The 21,549-nt window shown below is 35.9% G+C and overlaps 2 protein-coding genes across 5 annotated transcripts; both read left to right on the plus strand.

Annotated features, from left to right (window-relative positions):
* The first annotated feature begins 7,109 nt into the window (after window positions 1–7,109).
* On the plus strand, window positions 7,110–10,356 carry LOC117469965. The gene is made up of 7 exons (XM_034114464.1): window positions 7,110–7,365; window positions 7,513–7,584; window positions 8,936–9,019; window positions 9,222–9,305; window positions 9,697–9,828; window positions 9,942–10,051; window positions 10,348–10,356. Exons 1-7 carry the CDS (start codon window positions 7,128–7,130, stop codon window positions 10,354–10,356), a joined length of 729 nt encoding a protein of 242 aa, XP_033970355.1. The 5' UTR covers window positions 7,110–7,127.
* A 4,271-nt stretch (window positions 10,357–14,627) lies between these two features.
* On the plus strand, window positions 14,628–18,388 carry LOC117469953 (myb/SANT-like DNA-binding domain-containing protein 4). Of its 4 annotated transcripts, none has more exons than XM_034114448.1 (7): window positions 14,628–14,868; window positions 15,015–15,086; window positions 16,573–16,781; window positions 16,887–16,908; window positions 17,161–17,244; window positions 17,668–17,799; window positions 17,913–18,388. In XM_034114448.1, the coding sequence occupies exons 1-7, from the start codon at window positions 14,631–14,633 to the stop codon at window positions 18,194–18,196; spliced, it is 1,041 nt and encodes a 346-aa protein (XP_033970339.1). In that variant the 5' UTR covers window positions 14,628–14,630; the 3' UTR covers window positions 18,197–18,388. The 4 variants fall into 4 exon arrangements, with proteins under 4 accessions (XP_033970339.1, XP_033970340.1, XP_033970338.1 ...); XM_034114449.1 differs by having other exon boundaries at window positions 16,573–16,697; window positions 17,913–18,387; XM_034114447.1 differs by having other exon boundaries at window positions 16,573–16,908.
* The last annotated feature ends 3,161 nt before the right edge of the window (window positions 18,389–21,549 follow it).

Raw genomic sequence — 21,549 nt, forward strand, 5'->3', positions numbered from 1 at the left:
CATGAGAATATTGTGGTTTTTTCATGAATTTCTTTTTTTTGCCTCGATCAAGATGACAAGGAGAATCTATACCTACATGTTGGTTAGAGCTCAGCATTCATCGAAACAACTTTACTTTTCCTGTCAGATCTTTTTGTGTTTCTTTACTTTGTTTTATAGAAATGTGAATAACTGAGTGCTGTTAATGTGACAGGGGGAATTACGTTTGTTGCTTCAAATCCATCTAACATAGCTTTGCATCTCAACATACACAAGAACTGTATCAGGACCAGCAAATTAAAGTCTCATTGACAGAGTTTGTCCTGTACATGAAACATGAACGACCAAGTTTCAAGGCAGCAGGCATCTAAAAAAAGTTAAATATATTGTTTTCATGTTCTCATACATTTGAATAAAAGCACAAACAAATCACTGCAATACTCCTTCAGGAATTTTCTTCACAATGATGGTTTGAAAATAAAAGGACATGTTATTGTTCAAAATAATAATAAATAATAAAACAATAATAAAATAGAAGTGTCTTAAATATATCGAAATACATATTATTGTTTTTATGGAACAACAGAAACCCCAATGTTCACACATATATATATATATATATATATATAATGTGTTACCATTTTATTTAATAAACACAGTAATAATACAAAAACAAAACAGCACACAATAATTTCTCACAATCCATACAAACATATTTACAAAACAAAACAAGTATTTACCACCAACAAAATCAATTGATAAAGACAATAAAGACATAAACATATATATAAAAATAAACAAAAATGTCAAGACAACAAGGAGAAAGGGAGAGGAAGGGACATGCAGAAGAGAGAGTATTGTGCTAATGTATTACTGTGAGGTGATCCATTGTTGATAATGAAAGCTGTAACTGTAGGCCGATGCCATCCTCCACATATGGCATCTGAATGCTTTGTGATTTCCACTTTCCCCTATTGGTAAAAGACAAACCGCCCGATATAAAACAACAGAGCAATGAGTCACCAAAGTTAAAAAGCTTTCCCTCTATGGAAATGAACTGAAGTGTCTCAAACTGCATTAAACACTTATTATTTGTTTGCTGATGGATGGCTCTCTTTCTCTCTCACTTCGTGTGTGTGTGTGTGTGTGTGTGTGTGTGTGTGTGTGTGTGTGTGTGTGTGTGTGTGTGTGTGTGTGTATGCGTGCGTGCGTGCGTGCGTGCGTGCGTGCGTGCGTGCGTGCGTGTGTGTGCGTGCGTGTATGATACAGGGTACTTATTATATGTTGTACTTTGGATTCCTAAAGCTTTTAGTCTACTAACCCATCATCCAAGGGTAGTTTTCACTATAAGTAAAAAAGAATATTTGGACGGACACTATAATTTACAGTTTTTTACTATGTCAAATCTGAATTTTCTTTCAAATAAAAAACATCTATATTGATTCTGACTTTTCTACATCCAACTCACAGGTTTATCATTACTTTGAGAAAAAAGATTATTAATGTAACCCTTTTAGAAGGGAAGATATGGTCATTTGTTCTGGGAATGTCATTTTCGAGCCTGAGACCTGAAAAACAGGCTCAGAGCTTAACAGGTTAAGAAAGTTATCACCAAAAATGTTAAGAATGTTTTTAGAGAACGTTATCCTACCTTTCAGAAGAACATTCTGGGAACCAAAATAAAACGTCCTGCTGAAAACGTTTTTAAGAACAGTAGGGCATAATGTTCTAACAATGTTATCAAAAACATCTTAAGAAGGTTATCAAAAACATCTTAAGAAGGTTATCAAAAACATCTTAAGAAGGCTATCACCAAACATTTCAAGAATGTTTTTAAAGAACGTTATCCTACCTTTCAGAAGAACATTCTGGGAACCAAAATAAAACGTCCCGCTGAAAACATTCCTAGAACAACGAATGGTAACAAACATTTCTAGCTGGGAACTCACACATGCCACCGCAAACATGCAATATCTGCTTACAGGTTATCATGAATTACGTGCTTGTTTGTTTTTTTCAAAAGGAAAATATGGTGACATCAGATTTTTTTTAAAACATTATTTTCAAACAAATGCAACAAGTTTGTTTTTTAAAGCGCTCTAGAAATAAATCTGACCATGACCGTGTTAATATTTGCCATAACAGGAACGTTTTATAAAAAAAAGAATAACATCCTGAAAACATTTTCAGAATGTTGCTTTGAAAATGTTCTTCATTTGTTATCATGTAACATTGAGGGAACGTTTTATAAAGAACATCTTTAATGTGTTACCCAACAACGTCCAAAACACATCCTTAGAATGATGCAGGCAAAACTTTCCACCTTTGTTAACATATCACATTAAAGGAACGTTTTATAAAACACTTTCTGTCATCTCAGGCCTTAATAACATCCTCAAAACATCCTCTGAATGTTGCAGTTAAAACGTTATGTCTTAGTTAACCTTAAACCTTATAGGAACATTATTTGAAAAAATAAACATCCTAAAAAGGTTCTTTGAACATCAGATTAAAACGTTTCTTTAAAACCTTATTAGAACCTGTAGGTAATGTTAGCCAAAGTTGTGAGAACGTTCCCCGCTAGCTGGGACGGAGAAGGTAAAACATAGATCTAAATTATTTAATTAAGTTTTGAACAGGCTTATTCACAAATATGTGCACATTTAAAAACTTGAATTCACAGTAGGTAAATAAAATCTCTCAGTCAAACAGGTGGCTTTTTTCAGACTCTCTATTGGCTTCAGGCTCAGGAACTATCGAACCATTTAACACGCACACTAATCTGGTCTTCAGAAACGTCTTCTCAAACATTGGGAATGCCTACAACCCAAACACAGGTACTCAAACTCAATAATTTAAAATTAGTTTTAGGTTTTAGGCTTTGCTGAATACAATACATGATCAACAAACAAATCTCAAGTTACCTTCACTGACAAGAAATGTCTCACAGGTTTTTTCATTGCACCGGTGAGAGGAGCCTACCACTTTGAGTTCTACGTATATGATCTCGGTCATCCTTCACATGGTTCAGGTGCTGCGTTGTTCAAGAATGGAGAGAATGTTTGTGCTGCATATGAACATCAGCCGTCAGGTGCTGGGTCATCTTCTAATGGTGCCACACTGCTTCTAGAGGTCGGAGATGTTGTGTTTTTGCGTTTGTGGCAAAACAATCAAATACATGACAATGAACATCACTCTAGCACTTTCAGTGGTCATCTGCTTTTCCCCATGTGAAAGGGAAACTCATTTTCTTCAGCTATATGATCTATTTATTTTGTATTACAGCTTTGCTTTTTTATCGACAATGCTGCACAACAACCAAAAGGAATCTATCAGTAGCAGCAAATTAAAGTCTCATTGTTTTTCTCCTGTAAATGAAAGCTGACTGACAAGCTTCACAGTAACACACATTTATAAATATTACATATGTTTGTTCATGTTCTCTTACATTTAAATACTATAGACATATCACTGCAATACTATTTGTAAACACACAAAGTTGATTATAAAAATAAAATAATCATACTCTTAGTAGAAACCCAAAAAGATGTGTCTTATCTGTTTCTGAGAGATACAATAATCACTAATAGTTGTCTCAGATGTTGGTGAGATCTCAGGCTCTATGAACACAGTCACTCTGATCCATTTTCAGCTGAGAAGCTTTGCACTTTGTCATATTCTGACTTTCTGACTCAGCACTTGTCTTGTGTTTTGGGAGAGACTGGTTAATATCAGTTAGAACAAATAATGTTGTGTTAAAAATCTGATAAAGCGCACATAATTCTGCTACTTCCTGCTTGTAGATGTTTTATAACGTTGTGTTGTTCTTTAAAAGTCAGACTTTGTAACTATACTGGATTTATTGAGGAAGCAAACGGAGAAAATACATTTTATAGTCATCTTCATTTGGTTTCTGGTAAGTCTTTTATCATATCACCTGATGGACTGCCTTATTGAGGTCACTTTATCTCACTGTCATTAATGTTTGAACAAGTGGATGATCATTATTTTGTTGACATTGACCTATTTTCACTGACCAGCCATGAGGTGATTTTAATAAACATTTTATAATATTCGATAATCCACATTATAGTTTTGTAATTGTTTCATTAAAACATAAAATAATACTATAAGATTTCCTTCACACCAATGCACACCATTCATTGTAATTGTTATAATAAACAATTTTTGGGGGTAAAAATCAATGCCTTTAGAGCAGGGGTGTCAAACTCAAGGCCCGGGGGCCAAATCCGGCCCGCGACTTCATTTTATGTGGCCCCACAAGAGCTTGCAAAGAATATAATATGTTTATTATACGGTTACATGCTACTTTACAGAAGCACGTTGCCCATAAACGACATGTCCTACAATGCATCTCAGAATTTCACTTTTTCTCAGAATTTTACTTTTTTTGTCAAAATATGCCTTTTTTCTTAAAATTAGCCTTTTTCTATATATATAGATTTCTTTTTCAAAATGTCACTTCTATTTTTTTGTTTTTCCAGAATGTGGCTTTTCTTTTTAACCTGTTACGCACCGCCCCCCCGGTACCGGGCGGATAAACGCGTCATTTGCAGGAAACAACGTCTACGGAATCTTAATATTTAATAAACTATGAATGTTTTATATCCATGTAACGGGAAGAAACTCAGCTAACTGATCTTTTTAATTTTTTTTCCAAAAAAAAAACACAATGCTAACACTCAGCCTCTGAATTAACCACGAGCGAAAAAATGTAACCTAAAACGGCACCTAAACTCACTCATAACTCCCTTATTACTTATCCTAGATGCACAGCCAACCCCTCGATTAGCATCTCCTGGAGACACAGAATCTGGGGGTGCCCACCTCAACACTCAGTGATAAACATTTGCGACGCTATAAACGAAAGCGTACATCAGAACATGTGGAGCTAGGTAGCTAGAAACGCTAACATGGCTTACCTTGGTCAAAACTGGTCTTCAATGGCATTAAAACAATAAAAAAACGATGCTGCAGTTAATCCATAGGTTAATCCAATGTGTCTGTGTCCTCTTTGAAATGATTTCTGATAATCCATAAGCAATAAAACTGCTTTTTCATTTCCAAATGTCAGAGCTAGAGATAGGTCCACTCTGATGCTAAATTACATGCGCGAATCCCCCACCTCTTCTCTTCACAACGTGTGTGTGGGGGCCTCCCCCTTCAATTCTATTGGCTCTATTGGTCAGAAAGAGGTGTCAACCATCCAAATCGACCAAGGGGGGCCAGAGATATGGAAAAAAAAACATTTTCACCCAAATCACCTCAGAGGTGGGGTGGTTTTGGCTAAACCTCTCTAAAAAGGTCAAATGTCACTTGTTTTGCATCAATCTTGATACAGGGTACTTATTATATGTTGTACTTTGGATTCATAAAGCTTTTAGTCTACTAACCCATCATCCAAGGGTAGTTTTCACTGTAAGTAAAAAAGAATATTTGGACAGACACTATAATTTACAGTTTTTTACTATGTAAAATCTGAATTGTCTTTAAAATAAAAAACATCTATATTGATTCTGACACTTCTACATCCAACTCACAGATGTAACCTTGCTTTGATAAAATAAATTATTCATATAACCCTTTTAGAAGTTCAGTTGTAGTCATTTGTTTTGGGCATGTCATTTTCGAGCCTGAAACATGAAAAACAGGCTTGGTGCTTAACAGGTTAAATCATTTTGTGACATTCTCACTGAAGAGACTTGCAATTATTTGCCCTAGACTTCTGCTTTCAGACGTAGTTAATTATGAAGTTATTACCCTATCCGATAATAATCCAATGCAGAGGCAATAATGTAATATAATACATTCTTTTTTCAATATTTATATATGTATTTTTATATAGTCTTAAAGTTACAACCGGCCCTTTGAGTGCAACCATAATGCTGATGTGGCCCACGATGACATTGAGTTTGACACCCCTGCTTTAGAGTTAATGAAAATGCACATTGGCCATTAAATGTGTTTGAGTTTATATATATTGTACATTGTTGAACCTTTCAGTTATTGAATTTGTTCTTGAACCTTGTAAATAAGTCTATGTCTCTGTCGCTCAACCTACATATTGTTTTGTTGTGTTAGAGAAACGTCTGCCATCACTGTAAGCCTTTCTATTTCTTATATAACCTTTAAACTTACCCTTCTGGATTTATTGAGGAAGCAACGATAAAAACCTTTCTTTATTGCTAAAATGACATGTATTTTATAATCATACCTTTGGTTTCTGATAAGTACTTGTTTATCTCAGACAATGAACAACCTCAGTGAGATCACTTTATCTTACTATGTCATTAATGTTTAAACAAGTACAGATGATAATTATGTTGTTTACCTTGACTTACTGACACTGTCACTAGGTGATTTTAATGTTTGTCTATTCATATTGTAGTTTTTAAATTGTAGTTGAATCACAGATTTCCCACACACACACACACACACACACACACACACACACACACACACACACACACACACACACACACCATCAACAATCAAGAATGACGTTTCAACAATAAGTCAAAAGTAAAAGCTTGTTTACTATTGTGTGCTGTGTTTTCAAAGATATTTTCCAGATGCTCCGATATGTTATCAGAAGGTCATTTTTGTACATTTATGAGGCTGTGTTGGGTCCTTGAATTGGAGGTCATATGCTCTGTTGAATCCTTGACATTTCATGGAACGTGATTCCTAAGAAGCTGTAGGAACACTGAATATACTTTTTGAATGTTGGTAAACTGATTATTAAGTTTGAGCCTAACTCCATCATACAGGCACTGTAATTGTAGAACATTTATGTTTGTGTAATAATATATAATATAATATAACAATAATATTGGGGGGGATGAAACCCTCTTTAATGGTCACACATGCAGAGCACACAGCACACACAGTGACATTTGTTCTCTGCATTTAACCCATCATAGTACCAGGAGCAGTCCAGCTATTGCACAGCGCCCGAGGTGTGTTGTGTTTTTACTGTTGTTTTCCTGAGAACATGCTCAAAGGGTTTTTTTCCACATGTTTATGGTCAATATGGTCAGTAATGATTGATCAGGAGAAGACACTATATAAAGCTGGGATTACCACAGAGACTCTAAAGAACATCTGAACAGACTGCCACTTTGAGAATGGAGATGACCATGTGTTTTCCTCTGTTGCTGCTGATCTGCTCTCTCTCTACGGCTCAGCTTCAGTCTGACAATGAAATTGTTCCACATCATGCTGAATCCCAGGGAGGAGAACCAACAAATGTGTCTGAGCACCAACAGACCTGTCCTCAAGACATCCACGCTGTGCTGAGAGAGATGAGCGCCTCTTTGGCTGAACAGAGGGTGGAGATGAGGCACCTTCAGAGAGAGAATGAAGGTACTGTAGTGTGTAAGGTGGGGAGGGAAGACATATGGGAACCACTTTTTAAAATAACATATTTGTTGTTCATTCACAAATTACAGAGCTGTTGTTTGTGAAGAATGGGTTTTACCTTAGAATCTTTTTGTATACCTTTCTTTTTAGCACAGGCAGCTCAGCTGAGAGAACTGGAGTTACAGAAGACTGAGATGGACATGTTGAAGCTACAGCAACAAGGTATACGTTGAATAGTTATATGTCAAATTGGAGACAATACATTTGTCCTAAATATATTCAAAACGTTTTTTAATGATTTAATGACATCTTACTAATTTACTAGAACAAGTTTTCAGTTGCTAATGAAAGCAGTGATGTTGAAATTCTTTAAACTGTCAAAGATTGTCTTCATTGCAAAATGTATTTCACATTGCTACTGTATCACATTATTTTAGCCCAAGGTGGGGAAATATGGAAACCGTTCTTGTATATAAAGTTGTCTCACTATACTATTTTACGTTGCAGAATACATGTATTAACAGATGTGACAACTTTCAGTCTGAAAAACTATTGATACATGCTTGTTCACCTTTTTATTTTAAAACAACAATAATCTGATGTTGCAGAGAACATGTCCGACAATCCCATTAATTGTCTTATATGTCACACAATTCATTTCTAAAGGAAGGAGGTTATCAAAAGACTAGTGTGGCATGTTAGCATGCTGCTATCATATGCTAATCAGCACCCCAGCAACATACAGCCTATGCTGTTGGGAGTATTTGTAGTTGAGTTATAAACCGAGCTATTGGACTTACTACAATGTCGACTTGATGTGTCCAACATGCCCAATGAAACCCAGTTTGTCACTCAAAATGTCTTTCTGGTGGCAGTAACATCACAATGTCTGTAGCAACTGAATAACCAACATTTGCCTATCCAGAGTCATACTGTTAACATGGCTTGAATAGTAACTAAACAATGTGCAGCGAGGCGATCGTTAATGAAAAAAGAACACTGGGTGATTATGGAGCCCAATGTGAAGCGGAGGGATTTTGATTGCAACAAACCAACGACTTGAGTCACAATATTAATTTCAGAATAATTGTATCGACTTAAAACTTATCGTGTTGCTTGTAAAAATGCTCCGTTCCACTGCGTACCAACGGCTGGAACTGGGGAGTGTCTGAACTTAAGATGAATGGCAGCACTGATCGGGGTTAACTGTTACTGTGCGAGTACATTCACATTGTCTTTTTCACTAACAAGTCCTTAAACAATGCCAGAACAGCCCATAACGTGTTCCTGTTAGTGTGTACTTCCTGTCTGCCATCTTCTGTCGATTTCTCTGACGTCCAACGCTCTGTCTTGAAAGCTCTTTCCTTATCTCCCTTGATTCTCCTTAGCAATGGTCATTATTTTCGCTAAGCAGCTGTGTGTTATCTTGTATTAACAACCTCTGCAATTTCAAAATTGACCAATCAGAATCGAGTATTCAACTTAGCTGTGAAATAAACGAAAGTAGTGCAGGAATTTTCTTTTTTTTATTGTTCATTAAATAGCTATACATTTATTTTATTATTTAATAAAGCACAAACCGCTAAGCTGGAGTTACAGAAGACTGAACTGGAGAAGCAGAAGACTGAGGGGGACAAGTTAAAGCAACAACTTCAAGGTAGTGTGTGGACAAGATCGTGGCTGTCAAACCCTGTTTGAGCAGACCCATATATTATAATATATTATACATGTATTTTTTAAACATAAATGTACCATAGGCAAAGCTAACCTTGATGAAGACAGTGATGATGAAATACTTGAAACTATCAAACTCTATTTCTGTCAGACACAAATATGTAATGATGTCACTTTGTTCACAGTACAAGCAGCAGAGCCGATCACTGTGAAAGCCAGGTCAAATCTCACAGAAAACCAGGTGGAGGCTCTGAAGAGAGACGGAGAAGGTAAAACATCTAAATAATAGGTTGAATTTGTAATATATGTACGTATTTTTAAAGCATGAATTCACAGTAGGGAAATAAAATGTCTCTCTCTCTCTCTCTCTCTCTCTCTCCCTCTCTCTCTCTCTCTCTCTCTCTCTCTCTCTCTCTCTCTCTCTCAATTCAATTCAATATGCTTTATTGGCATGAATGTCAGGTGAACAATATTGCCAAAGCGTCATGGATAATACAATTCAATTGTGATATGATGATAAAAAAAATGCATTCATTAAACATTTTACAACAATATATTATTACAAAACCGCAAGTATCAAATGTAAAAAGAAACAAAGAAACAAAAGAAAGACACATGAAGTAGAGTCTCTCTCTCTCGCTCTTTTTCTCTCTCTCTCAGTCAAACAGGTGGCTATCTCAGCCTCTCTGTTGGCTTCAGGCTCAGGAACAATCGGACCATTTAACACTGAATCTAATCTGGTCTTCAGATACGTCTTCTCAAACATTGGGAATGCCTACAACCCAAACACAGGTACTCAAACTCAATAATTTAAAATTAGTTTTAGGTTTTAGGCTTTGCTGAATACAATACATGATCAACAAACAAATCGATAGTTACCTTCACTGACAAAAAATGTCCCACAGGTTTTTTCATTGCACCAGTGAGAGGAGCCTACCACTTTGAGTTCTACGTAAACGGTCCCGGTCATCCGACACTTCCTTCAGGTGCTGTGTTGTTCAAGAACGGAGAGAGAGTTTGTATTGCATATGAACATCAGACTTCAGGTTCGGTAAAATCTTCTAATGGTGCCACGCTGCTTCTGGAGGTCGGAGATGTTGTGTTTTTGCGTTTGTGGGCAAACTCCATGATATATGACAATTCACATCATCATAGCACCTTTAGTGGTCATCTACTTTTCACCATGTGAAAAAAGAAACCGTTTTTATTTTGTGTCAGTCCTTGTTGAAAAAGGTGTAATTTGTTTTTCCTTAATATGAACACTGTACAATACACTTTTTAATCAAAAATATGTGTGCATTTTTTGTTCAGTTTTGTTGAGGGATTTGCATGAAATACACAGTGATAAACAGAAACAGAAAACTCGTACCAGATTTTGAACATAAAATAAAGGAGGTGCAATAATTCATGAGAATATTGTGTTTTTTTCATGAATTTCTTTTTTTTGCCTCGATCAAGATGACAAGGAGAATCTATACCTACATGTTGGTTAGAGCTCAGCATTCATCGAAACAACTTTACTTTTCCTGTCAGATCGTTTTGTGTTTCTTTACTTTGTTTTATAGAAATGTGAATAACTGAGTGCTGTTAATGTGACGGGGGGAATTACGTTTGTTGCTTCAAATCCATCTAATAGCTTTGCATCTCAACATACACAAGAACTGTATCAGGACCAGCAAATTAAAGTCTCATTGACAGAGTTTGTCCTGTACATGAAATGTGAACGACCAAGTTTCAAGGCAGCAGGCATCTAAAAAAAGTTAAATATATTGTTTTCATGTTCTCATACATTTGAATAAAAGCACAAACAAATCACTGCAATACTCCTTCAGGAATTTTCTTCACAATGATGGTTTGAAAATAAAAGAACATGTTATTGTTCGAAATAATAATAAATAATAAAACAATAATAAAATAGAAGTGTCTTAAATATATCGAAATACATATTATTGTTTTTATGGAACAACAGAAACCCCAATGTTCACACATATATATATATATAATGTGTTACCATTTTATTTAATAAACACAGTAATAATACAAAAACAAAACAGCACACAATAATTTCTCACAATGCATACAAACATATTTACAAAACAAAAAAAGTATTTACCACCAACAAAATCAATTGATAAAGACAATAAAGACATAAACATATATATAAAAAGAAACAAAAATATCAAGACAACAAGGAGAAAGGGAGAGGAAGGGACATGCAGAAGAGAGAGTATTGTGCTAATGTATTACTGTGAGGTGATCCATTGTTGATAATGAAAGCTGTAACTGTAGGCCGATGTCATCCTCCGCATATGGCATCTGAATGCTTTGCTATTTCCACTTTCTCCTATTGGTAAAAGACAAACCGCCCGATATAAAACAACAGAGCAATGAGTCACCATGGGTGTGTGTGTGTGTGTGTGTGTGTGTGTGTGTGTGTGTGTGTGTGTGTGTGTGGTGTGTGTGTGTGTGTGTGTGTGTTTGTGTGTGTGTGTGTGTGTGTGTGTGTGTGCGTGTGTGCGTGCGTGTGTGTGTGCGTGCGTGTGTGATACAGGGTACTTATTATATGTTGTACTTTGGATTCCTAAAGCTTTTAGTCTACTAACCCATCATCCAAGGGTAGTTTTCACTATAAGTAAAAAATAATATTTGGACGGACACTATAATTTACAGTTTTTTACTATGTAAAATCTGAATTTTCTTTAAAATAAAAAACATCTATATTGATTCTGACTTTTCTACATCCAACTCACAGGTTCATCATTACTTTGTAAAAAAAGGTACCAGGATATTGTGTTGAAAATATCGCAAAAAGTGTATTGTATTTTGATAAAAATCACTGTATATTCAAAAATATAATGGAAAAAGGAGAGAAAAACAAATATCACAATATGTTGAAAAATATGAAAAAAGTAATGTTGTGTTAAAATAACATGAAAGAAATCAAAGTAAAGCATCTGAAAACATATATTTAAAAAAAGTAATGTTAGTCAAGTAATTCATTACAAATGAATGAATATTTTACCAAGTTATAAAGTTTTCCATACATAAACGTGTATCTTGCAGTTCCTTTGTGAGAGAATTACGCACAAATCTGTCATATCAAAACATTCTATTGCAGTATTTTATCTGTTTTATGTGCTCTATATATATATATATATATATATATATATATATATATGTGTATATATATATATTTGTTGCACTGTTAGAGGAGCCTGTGACCTATGTTTTTCATTGACATATCTACACTGTAGCTAATGGGCATATGCCATAAAGCCTTGAAACTTGAAACTTAAAATGATCAGAAACTGCATTGTCTCACTGAAAACAGCTCTAAAGAAAACCCAATTCCATGCACAGTACTTAACTTTCTACCAGTTGTAAAGTGTTGCTCACTTCAAAAGTGTATCTAAAAAGTATCTTAGTAACAAAAACAAAAGCAAAAAGCATTAATGTTAACAACGCCTCAAAGGGCGGACTCCTGAGTTCCGTAATGTCCCCCTACCATGGCACTTGGACTATTTACATCATCCAGGGCTCAACACCAGTAAATACACCTCTCTTTCTCCGCTCTCCAAGCCTCCAAGGGCGGACTCCTGAGTTCCGTAATGTCCCCCTAACAAGACACTTAGACTATTTACATCATCTAGGGAAGCAGTAAATCTTCCTTATAGTTAATAAAGTAATTAAACAATAAAAAGACAAGATCAAGGGGTCATTAAGATCTTTAAATTATTATTACCCTCTTCAAAGAGACGTTGTTGTAGTTAAAGTAATTAAACATTAGTTCACAAGCCATACAACTTAAGAGAACATCCAGTTCACAAGCCATACATTTTCAAAAGAACATCCTTAGTTAACAACAACTTCATAGGGGCTTTTAAAGTTGTGTGAGGGGAGACAGTCTCACAAATCCAGACTCCATTTTTCATGAAGAGCCTCAGGCAGAGGGTCTGAACCCGGCACAGATACTGCATCCGTTTCTTGACTGGCGCTCCCGACTGTCACAGGCGTCTCGCTGATTAAACCCATATCGATGCGTCTCTTTGCCATTTTCGTTTTTGAAAGTTTAGGTGACTTGGTGAGTGGAAATGACTGGCTTTTTATCTAGTTTGCACGGATTTATTTTTTACCTAACTCCACCCCCACTATAACTACTAATCCACATTATATTTTTGTAATTGTTTAATTGAAACATAAAATAATACCATTCATTGTAATTGTAAACAAGTAACAAGTAACAAGTAAATCATTTATGTTTGTGTGCTGTGTTTTTATTGTTGTTTTCCTGATACGTTGCTCAAAGTACTAAGTGGTTCAGTTTCTGATTTGAAAAGCGTCATTTATTTTCTATAGCTTCCATGTCAAGTCAGCCAAAGCCTCCAAATCAATGCAGCACTTTCTGTTTGGACTGGATCAGTAGGACACACCTCTTTTTTGTAACAATTCTAAAATCCTTTTGTAAATCATACGGAAATTATTAAATTGAAATAAAGCACATATTAATTGAAAACTACATGCACTCAAAATCAGGTGTATTAAAACACGTCTCTTTTTGGGGGGGATTTTGTCCCATATTTTATTTTATATTAATATTTATAAAAGTGTTTGCTTTTTAAAGTTAAGATAGCTAACCTTTAAACTTACCCTTCTGGATTTATTGAGGAAGCAACGATAAGAAGGTTCCTTTATTGCTAAAATGACATGTATTTTATAATCATACCTTTGGTTTCTGATAAGTACTTGTTTATCTCAGACAATGATCAACCTCAGTGTGATCACTTTATCTTACTATGAAATTAATGTTTAAACAAGTACAGATGATAATTAGGTTGTTTACATTGACTTACTGACACTGTTAACTGCCACTAGGTGATTTTAATGTTTGTCTATTCATATTGTAGTTTTTAAATTGTAATTGAAACACAGATTTCCTACACCCACACACACACACACACACAATCAAGAATGATGTTTCAACAATAAGTCAAAAGTAAAAGCTTGTTTACTATTGTGTGCTGTGTTTTCAAAGATATTTTCCAGATGCTCCAATATGTTATCAGAAGGTCATTTTTGTACATTTATGAGGCTGTGTTGGGTCCTTGAATTGGAGGTCATATGCTCTGTTGAATCCTTGACATTTCATGGAACTTGATTCCTAAGAAGCTGTAGGAACACTGAATATACTTTTTGAATGTTGGTAAACTGATTATTAAGTTTGAGCCTAACTCCATCATACAGGCACTGTCATTGTAGATAATTTATGTTTGTGTAATAATATATAATATAATATAACAATAATATTGGGAGGGATTACACCCTCTTTAATGGTCACACATGCAGAGCACACAGCACATACAGTGACATTTGTTCTCTGCATTTAACCCATCATAGTACTAGGAGCAGTCCAGCTATTGCACAGCGCCCGGGTGTGTTGTGTTTTTACTGTTGTTTTCCTGAGAACATGCTCAAAGGTTTTTTTTCCACATGTTTATGGTCAATATTTTCAGTAATGATTGATCAGGAGTAGACACTATATACAGCTGGGATTACCACAGAAACTCTAAAGTACATCTGAACAGACTGCTTTGAGAATGGAGAGGACCATGTGTTTCCCTCTGTTGCTGCTGATCTGCTCTCTCTCTACGGCTCAGCTTCAGTCTGACAATAAAATTGTTCCACATCATGCTGAATCCCAGGGAGGAGAACCAACAAATGTGTCTGAGCACCAACAGACCTGTCCTCAAGACATCCACGCTGTGCTGAGAGAGATGAGCGCCTCTTTGGCTGAACAGAGGGTGGAGACGAGGCACCTTCAGAGAGAGAATGAAGGTACTGTAGTGTGTAAGGTGGGGAGGGAAGACATATGGGAACCACTTTTAAAATAACATATTTGTTGTTCATTCACAAATTACAGAGCTGTTGTTTGTGAAGAATGGGTTTTACCTTAGAATCGTTTTTTATACCTTTCTTTTTAGCACAGGCAGCTCAGCTGAGAGAACTGGAGTTACAGAAGACTGAGATGGACATGTTGAAGCTACAGCAACAAGGTATACGATATTATATGTCAAATTGGAGACAATACATTTGTCCTAAATATATTCAAAACGTTTTTTAATGATTTAATGACATGTTACTAATTTACTAGAACAAGTTAAAATTGACTAATGAAAGCAGTGATGTTGAAATTCTTTAAACTGTCAAAGATTGTCTTCATTGCAGAATGTATTTCACATACTGTATCACATTATTTTAGCCCAAGGTGGGGAAATATGGAAACCGTTCTTGTATATAAAGTTGTTTCACTATACTATTTTACAGTATTACTTGCAGAAAATGACACTGTTCTAGCTCTTTACACTCTTCTTCTGTTTGCTAAATGTAGAGATCACAACAGTCGTTAAAGTTGTCAGGGAACCTCATGTAGCCTTCTTCTCAACGTTGCAGAATACATGTATTAACAGATGTAAAAACTTTCAGTCTGAAAAACTATTGATACATGCTTGTTCACCTTTTTTTTTTAAAAACAACAATAATCTGATGTTGCAGAGAACATGTCCGACAATCCCATTAATTGTCTTATATGTCACACAATTCATTTCTAAAGGAAGGAGATTATCAAAAGACAAGTTTGGCATGTTAGCATGCTGCTATCATATGCTAATCAGCACCCCAGCAACATACAGCCTATGCTGTTGGGAGTATCTGTAGTTGAGTTATAAACCGAGCTATTGGACTTACTACAATGTCGACTTGATGTGTCCAACATGCCCAATGAAACCCAGTTTGTCACTCAAAATGTCTTTCTGGTGGCAGTAACATCACAATGTCTGTAGCAACTGAATAACCCACATGTGCCTATCCTACTGTTAGCATGGCTTAAATAGTAACTAAACAAGTAACTGAAATAGTAAGGGACGATGTGCAGCGAGGCGATCGTTAATGAAAAAAGAACACTGGGTGATCATGGAGCCCAATGTGAAGCGGAGGGATTTTGATCGCAACAAACCAACGACTTGAGTCACAATATTAATTTCAGAATAATTGTATCGACTTAAAACGTATCGTATTGCTTGTAAAAAATGCTCCGTTCCACTGCGTACCAACGGCTGGAACTGGGGAGTGTCTGAACTTAAGATGAATGGCAGCACTGATCGGGGTTAACTGTTACTGTGCGAGTACATTCACATTGTCTTTTTCACTAACAAGTCCTTAAACAATGCCAGAACAGCCCATAACGTGTTCCTGTTAGTGTTTACTTCCTGTCTGCCATCTTCTGTCGATTTCTCTGACGTCCAACGCTCTGTCTTTAAAGCTCTTTCCTTATCTCCCTTGATTCTCCTTAGCAACGGTCATTATGTTTGCTAAGCAGCTGTGTGTTATCTTGTATTAACAACCTCTGCAATTTCAAAATTGACCAATCAGAATCGAGTATTCAACTTACAGTAGCTGTGAAATAAACGAAAGTAGTGCAGGAATTTTTTTTTTTTTATTATTCAATAAATAGCTATACATTTATTTTATTATTTAATAAAGCACAAAACGCTAAGCTGGAGTTACAGAAGACTGAACTGGAGAAGCAGAAGATCGAGGGGGAGATACAGAAGACTGAACTGGAGAAGCAGAAGACTGAGGGGGAGAAGCAGAAGATCGAGGGGGAGAAGCAGAAGACTGAACTGGAGAAGCAGAAGACTGAACTGGAGAAGCAGAAGATCGAGGGGGAGAAGCAGAAGGTCGAGGGGGAGATACAGAAGACTGAACTGGAGAAGCAGAAGATCGAGGGGGAGATACAGAAGACTGAACTGGAGAAGCAGAAGACTGAACTGGAGAAGCAGAAGACTGAGGGGGACAAGTTAAAGCAACAACTTCAAGGTAGTGTGTGGACAAGATCGTGGCTCTGACAATTTATAGTGAAAATGATTTATGATAGTGTATCTTAAGCAAGGAGAAAACCCTGTTTGAGCAGACACATATATTATAATATATTATACATGTATTTCTTTAAACATAAATGTACCATAGGCAAAGCTAACCTTGATGAAGACAGTGATGATCAAATACTTGAAACTATCCAACTGTATTTCTGTCAGACACAAATATGTAATGATGTCACTTTTGTCACAGTACAAGCAGCAGAGCTGATCACTGTGAAAGCCAGGTCAAATGTCACAGAAAACCAGGTGGAGGCTCTGAAGAGAGACGGAGAAGGTAAAACATCTAAATAATAGGTTGAATTTGTAATATATGTACGTATTTTTAAAGCATGAATTCACAGTAGGGAAATAAAATCTCTCTCTCTCTCTCTCTCTCTCTCTCTCTCTCTCTCTCTCTCTCGCTCTCTCTCGATCTCTCTCTCTCTCTCTCTATCTCTCTCTCTCTCTCTCTCTCTCTCTCTCTCTCTCTCTCTCTCTCTCTCTCTCTCTCTCTCTCTCTCTCAATGAACAATATTGCCAAAGCGTCATGGATAATACAATTCAATTGTGATATGATGATAAAAACAAAATGCATTCATTAAACATTTTAAAGCAATATATTATTACAAAACCGCAAGTATCAAATGTAAAAAGAAACAAAGAAACAAAAGAAAGACACATGAAGTAGAGTCTCTCTCTCTCTCTCTTTCTCTCTCAGTCAAACAGGTGGCTTTCTCAGCCTCTCTGTTGGCTTCAGGCACAGAAACAATCGGACCATTTAACACTGAATCTAATCTGGTCTTCAGATACCTCTTCTCAAACATTGGGAATGCCTACAACCCAAACACAGGTACTCAAACTCAATCATTTAAAATTAGTTTTAGGTTGTAGGCTTTGCTGAATACAATACATGATCAGCAAACAAATCTCAAGTTACCTTCACTGACAAAAAATGTCCCACAGGTTTTTTCATTGCACCAGTGAGAGGAGCCTACCACTTTGAGTTCTACGTATACGGTCACGGTCATCCGACACATGCTTCAGGTGCTACGTTGTTCAAGAACGGAGAGAGAGTTTGTATTGCATATGAACATCAGACTTCAGGTACGGTAAAATCTTCTAATGGTGCCACGCTGCTTCTGGAGGTCAGAGATGTTGTGTTTTTGCGTTTGTGGGGAGACTGCAAGATATATGACAATGTACATCGTCATAGCACCTTTAGTGGTCATCTACTTTTCACCATGTGAAAAAATAAACCGTTTTTATTTTGTGTCAGTACTTGTTGAAAAAGGTGTAATTTGTTTTTCCTTAATATGAACACTGTACAATACACTTTTTAATCAAAAATATGTGTGCATTTTTTGTTCAGTTTTGTTGAGGGATTTGCATGAAATACAGTGATAAACAGAAACAGAAAACTCGTACCAGATTTTGAACATAAAATAAAGGAGGTGCAAGAATTCATGAGAATATTGTGTTTTTTTCATGAATTTCAAGAAATACTCAAGATAAATCCTTTTTTTTTTTGCCTCGATCAAGATGACAAGGAGAATCTATACCTACATGTTGGTTAGAGCTCAGCATTCATCGAAACAACTTTACTTTTCCTGTCAGATCTTTTTGTGTTTCTTTACTTTGTTTTATAGAAATGTAAATAACTGAGTGCTGTTAATGTGACAGGGGGAATTACGTTTGTTGCTTCAAATCCATCTTACATAGCTTTGCATCTCAACATACACAATAACTGTATCAGGACCATCAAATTAAAGTCTCATTGACAGAGTTTGTCCTGTACATGAAACATGAACGACCAAGTTTCAAGGCAGCAGGCATCTAAAAAAAGTTAAATATATTGTTTTCATGTTCTCATACATTTGAATAAAAGCACAAACAAATCACTGCAATACTCCTTCAGGAATTTTCTTCACAATGATGGTTTGAAAATAAAAGAACATGTTATTGTTCAAAATAATAATAAATAATAAAACAATAATAAAATAGAAGTGTCTTAAATATATCGAAATACATATTATTGTTTTTATGGAACAACAGAAACCCCAATGTTCACACATATATATATACACATATATATATATATAATCTGTTACCAGGGGCGGAATGGCCATCGGGACGTTCGGGACGAAACCCGATGGGCCGGTACTGAAGTGGGCCGGTCGGACGATGTGGGCCGCTCGGATAAGTCACTAGCACCCCCCCCCCGTTAGTAATTTACCGAGGTGGGCCGGCGGTACCAAAGTGGGCCGGTCAAGAGTCCCGGGCTGATTTGTAGTCCCAGTCCGCCCCTGTGTGTTACCATTTTATTTAATAAACACAGTAATAATACAAAAACAAAACAGCACACAATAATTTCTCACAATGCATACAAACATATTTACAAAACAAAAATGTATTTACCACCAACAAAATCAATTGATAAAGACAATAAAGACATAAACATATGTATAAAAAGAAACAAAAATATCAAGACAACAAGGAGAAAGGGAGAGGAAGGGACATGTAGAAGAGAGATTATTGTGCTAATGTATTACTGTGAGGTGATCCATTGTTGATAATGAAAGCTGTAACTGTAGGCCGATGCCATCCTCCACATATGGCATCTGAATGCTTTGCGATTTCCACTTTCCCCTATTGGTAAAAGACAAACCGCCCGATATAAAACAACAGAGCAATGAGTCACCAAAGTTAAAAAGCTTTCCCTCTATGGAAATGAACTGAAGTGTCTCAAACTGCATTAAACACTTATTATTTGTTTGCTGATGGATGGCTCTCTTTCTCTCTCACTTCGTGTGTGTGTGTGTGTGTGTGTGTGTGTGTGTGTGTGTGTGTGTGTGTGTGTGTGTGTGTGTGTGTGTGTGTGTGTGTGTGTGTGTGTGTGTGTGTGTGTGTGTGTGATACAGGGTACTTATTATATGTTGTACTTTGGACTCCTAAAGCTTTTAGTCTACTAACCCATCATCCAAGGGTAGTTTTCACTATAAGTAAAAAAGAATATTTGGACGGACACTATAATTTACAGTTTTTTACTATGTAAAATCTGAATTTTCTTTCAAATAAAAAACATCTATATTGATTCTGACTTTTCTACATCCAACTCACAGGTTTATCATTACTTTGAGAATAAAGATTATTAATGTAACCCTTTTAGAAGGGAAGATATGGTCATTTGTTCTGGGAAAGTCATTTTCGAGCCTGAGACCTGAAAAACAGGCTCAGAGCTTAACAGGTTAAGAAAGTTATCACCAAAAATGTTAAGAATGTTTTTAGAGAACGTTATCCTACCTTTCAGAAGAACATTCTGGGAACCAAAATAAAACGTCCTGCTGAAAACGTTTTTAAGAACAGTAGGGCATAATGTTCTAACAATGTTATCAAAAACATCTTAAGAAGGTTATCAAAAACATCTTAAGAAGGTTATCAAAAACATCTTAAGAAGGCTATCACCAAACATTTCAAGAATGTTTTTAAAGAACGTTATCCTACCTTTCATAAGAACATTCTGGGAACCAAAATAAAACGTCCCACTGAAAACATTCCTAGAACAACGAATGGTAACAAACATTTCTAGCTGGGAACTCACACATGCCACCGCAAACATGCAATATCTGCTTACAGCTTATCATGAATTACATGCTTGTTTGTCTTTTTCAAAAGGAAAATATGGTGACATCAGATTTTTTTTAAAACATTATTTTCAAACAAATGCAACAAGTTTGTTTTTTAAAGCGCTCTAGAAATAAATCTGACCATGACCGTGTTGATATTTGCCATAACAGGAACGTTTTATAAAAAAAAGAATAACATCCTGAAAACATTTTCAGAATGTTGCTTTGAAAATGTTCTTCATTTGTTATCATGTAACATTGAGGGAACGTTTTATAAAGAACATCTTTAATGGGTTACCCAACAACGTCCAAAACACATCCTTAGAATGTTGCAGGCAAAACGTTCCACCTTTGTTAACATATCACATTAAAGGAACGTTTTATAAAACACTTTCTGTCATCTCAGGCCTCAATAACATCCTCAAAACATCCTCTGAATGTTGCAGTTAAAACGTTATGTCTTAGTTAACCTTAAACCTTATAGGAACATTATTTGAAAAAAATAAACATCCTAAAAAGGTTCTTTGAACATCAGATTGAAACGTTTCTTTAAAACCTTATTAGAACCTGTAGGTAATGTTAGCCAAAGTTGTGAGAACGTTCCCCGCTAGCTGGGACGGAGAAGGTAAAACATAGATCTAAATTATTTAATTAAGTTTTGAACAGGCTTATTCACAAATATGTGCACATTTAAAAACTTGAATTCACAGTAGGTAAATAAAATCTCTCAGTCAAACAGGTGGCTTTCTCAGCCTCTCTATTGGCTTCAGGCTCAGGAACTATCGGACCATTTAACACGCACACTAATCTGGTCTTCAGAAACGTCTTCACAAACATTGGGAATGCCTACAACCCAAACACAGGTACTCAAACTTATACAATTTAAAAATAGTAGCAGGTTTTAGGCTTTGCTGAATTCAAATACATGATCAACAAACACATCTCAAGTTACCTTCACTGACAAGAAATGTCCCACA

The sequence above is a fragment of the Trematomus bernacchii genome, unplaced genomic scaffold, assembly GCF_902827165.1.
Source record: "Trematomus bernacchii unplaced genomic scaffold, fTreBer1.1, whole genome shotgun sequence".
In the NCBI taxonomy this organism is placed as follows: Eukaryota; Metazoa; Chordata; class Actinopteri; order Perciformes; family Nototheniidae; genus Trematomus; species Trematomus bernacchii.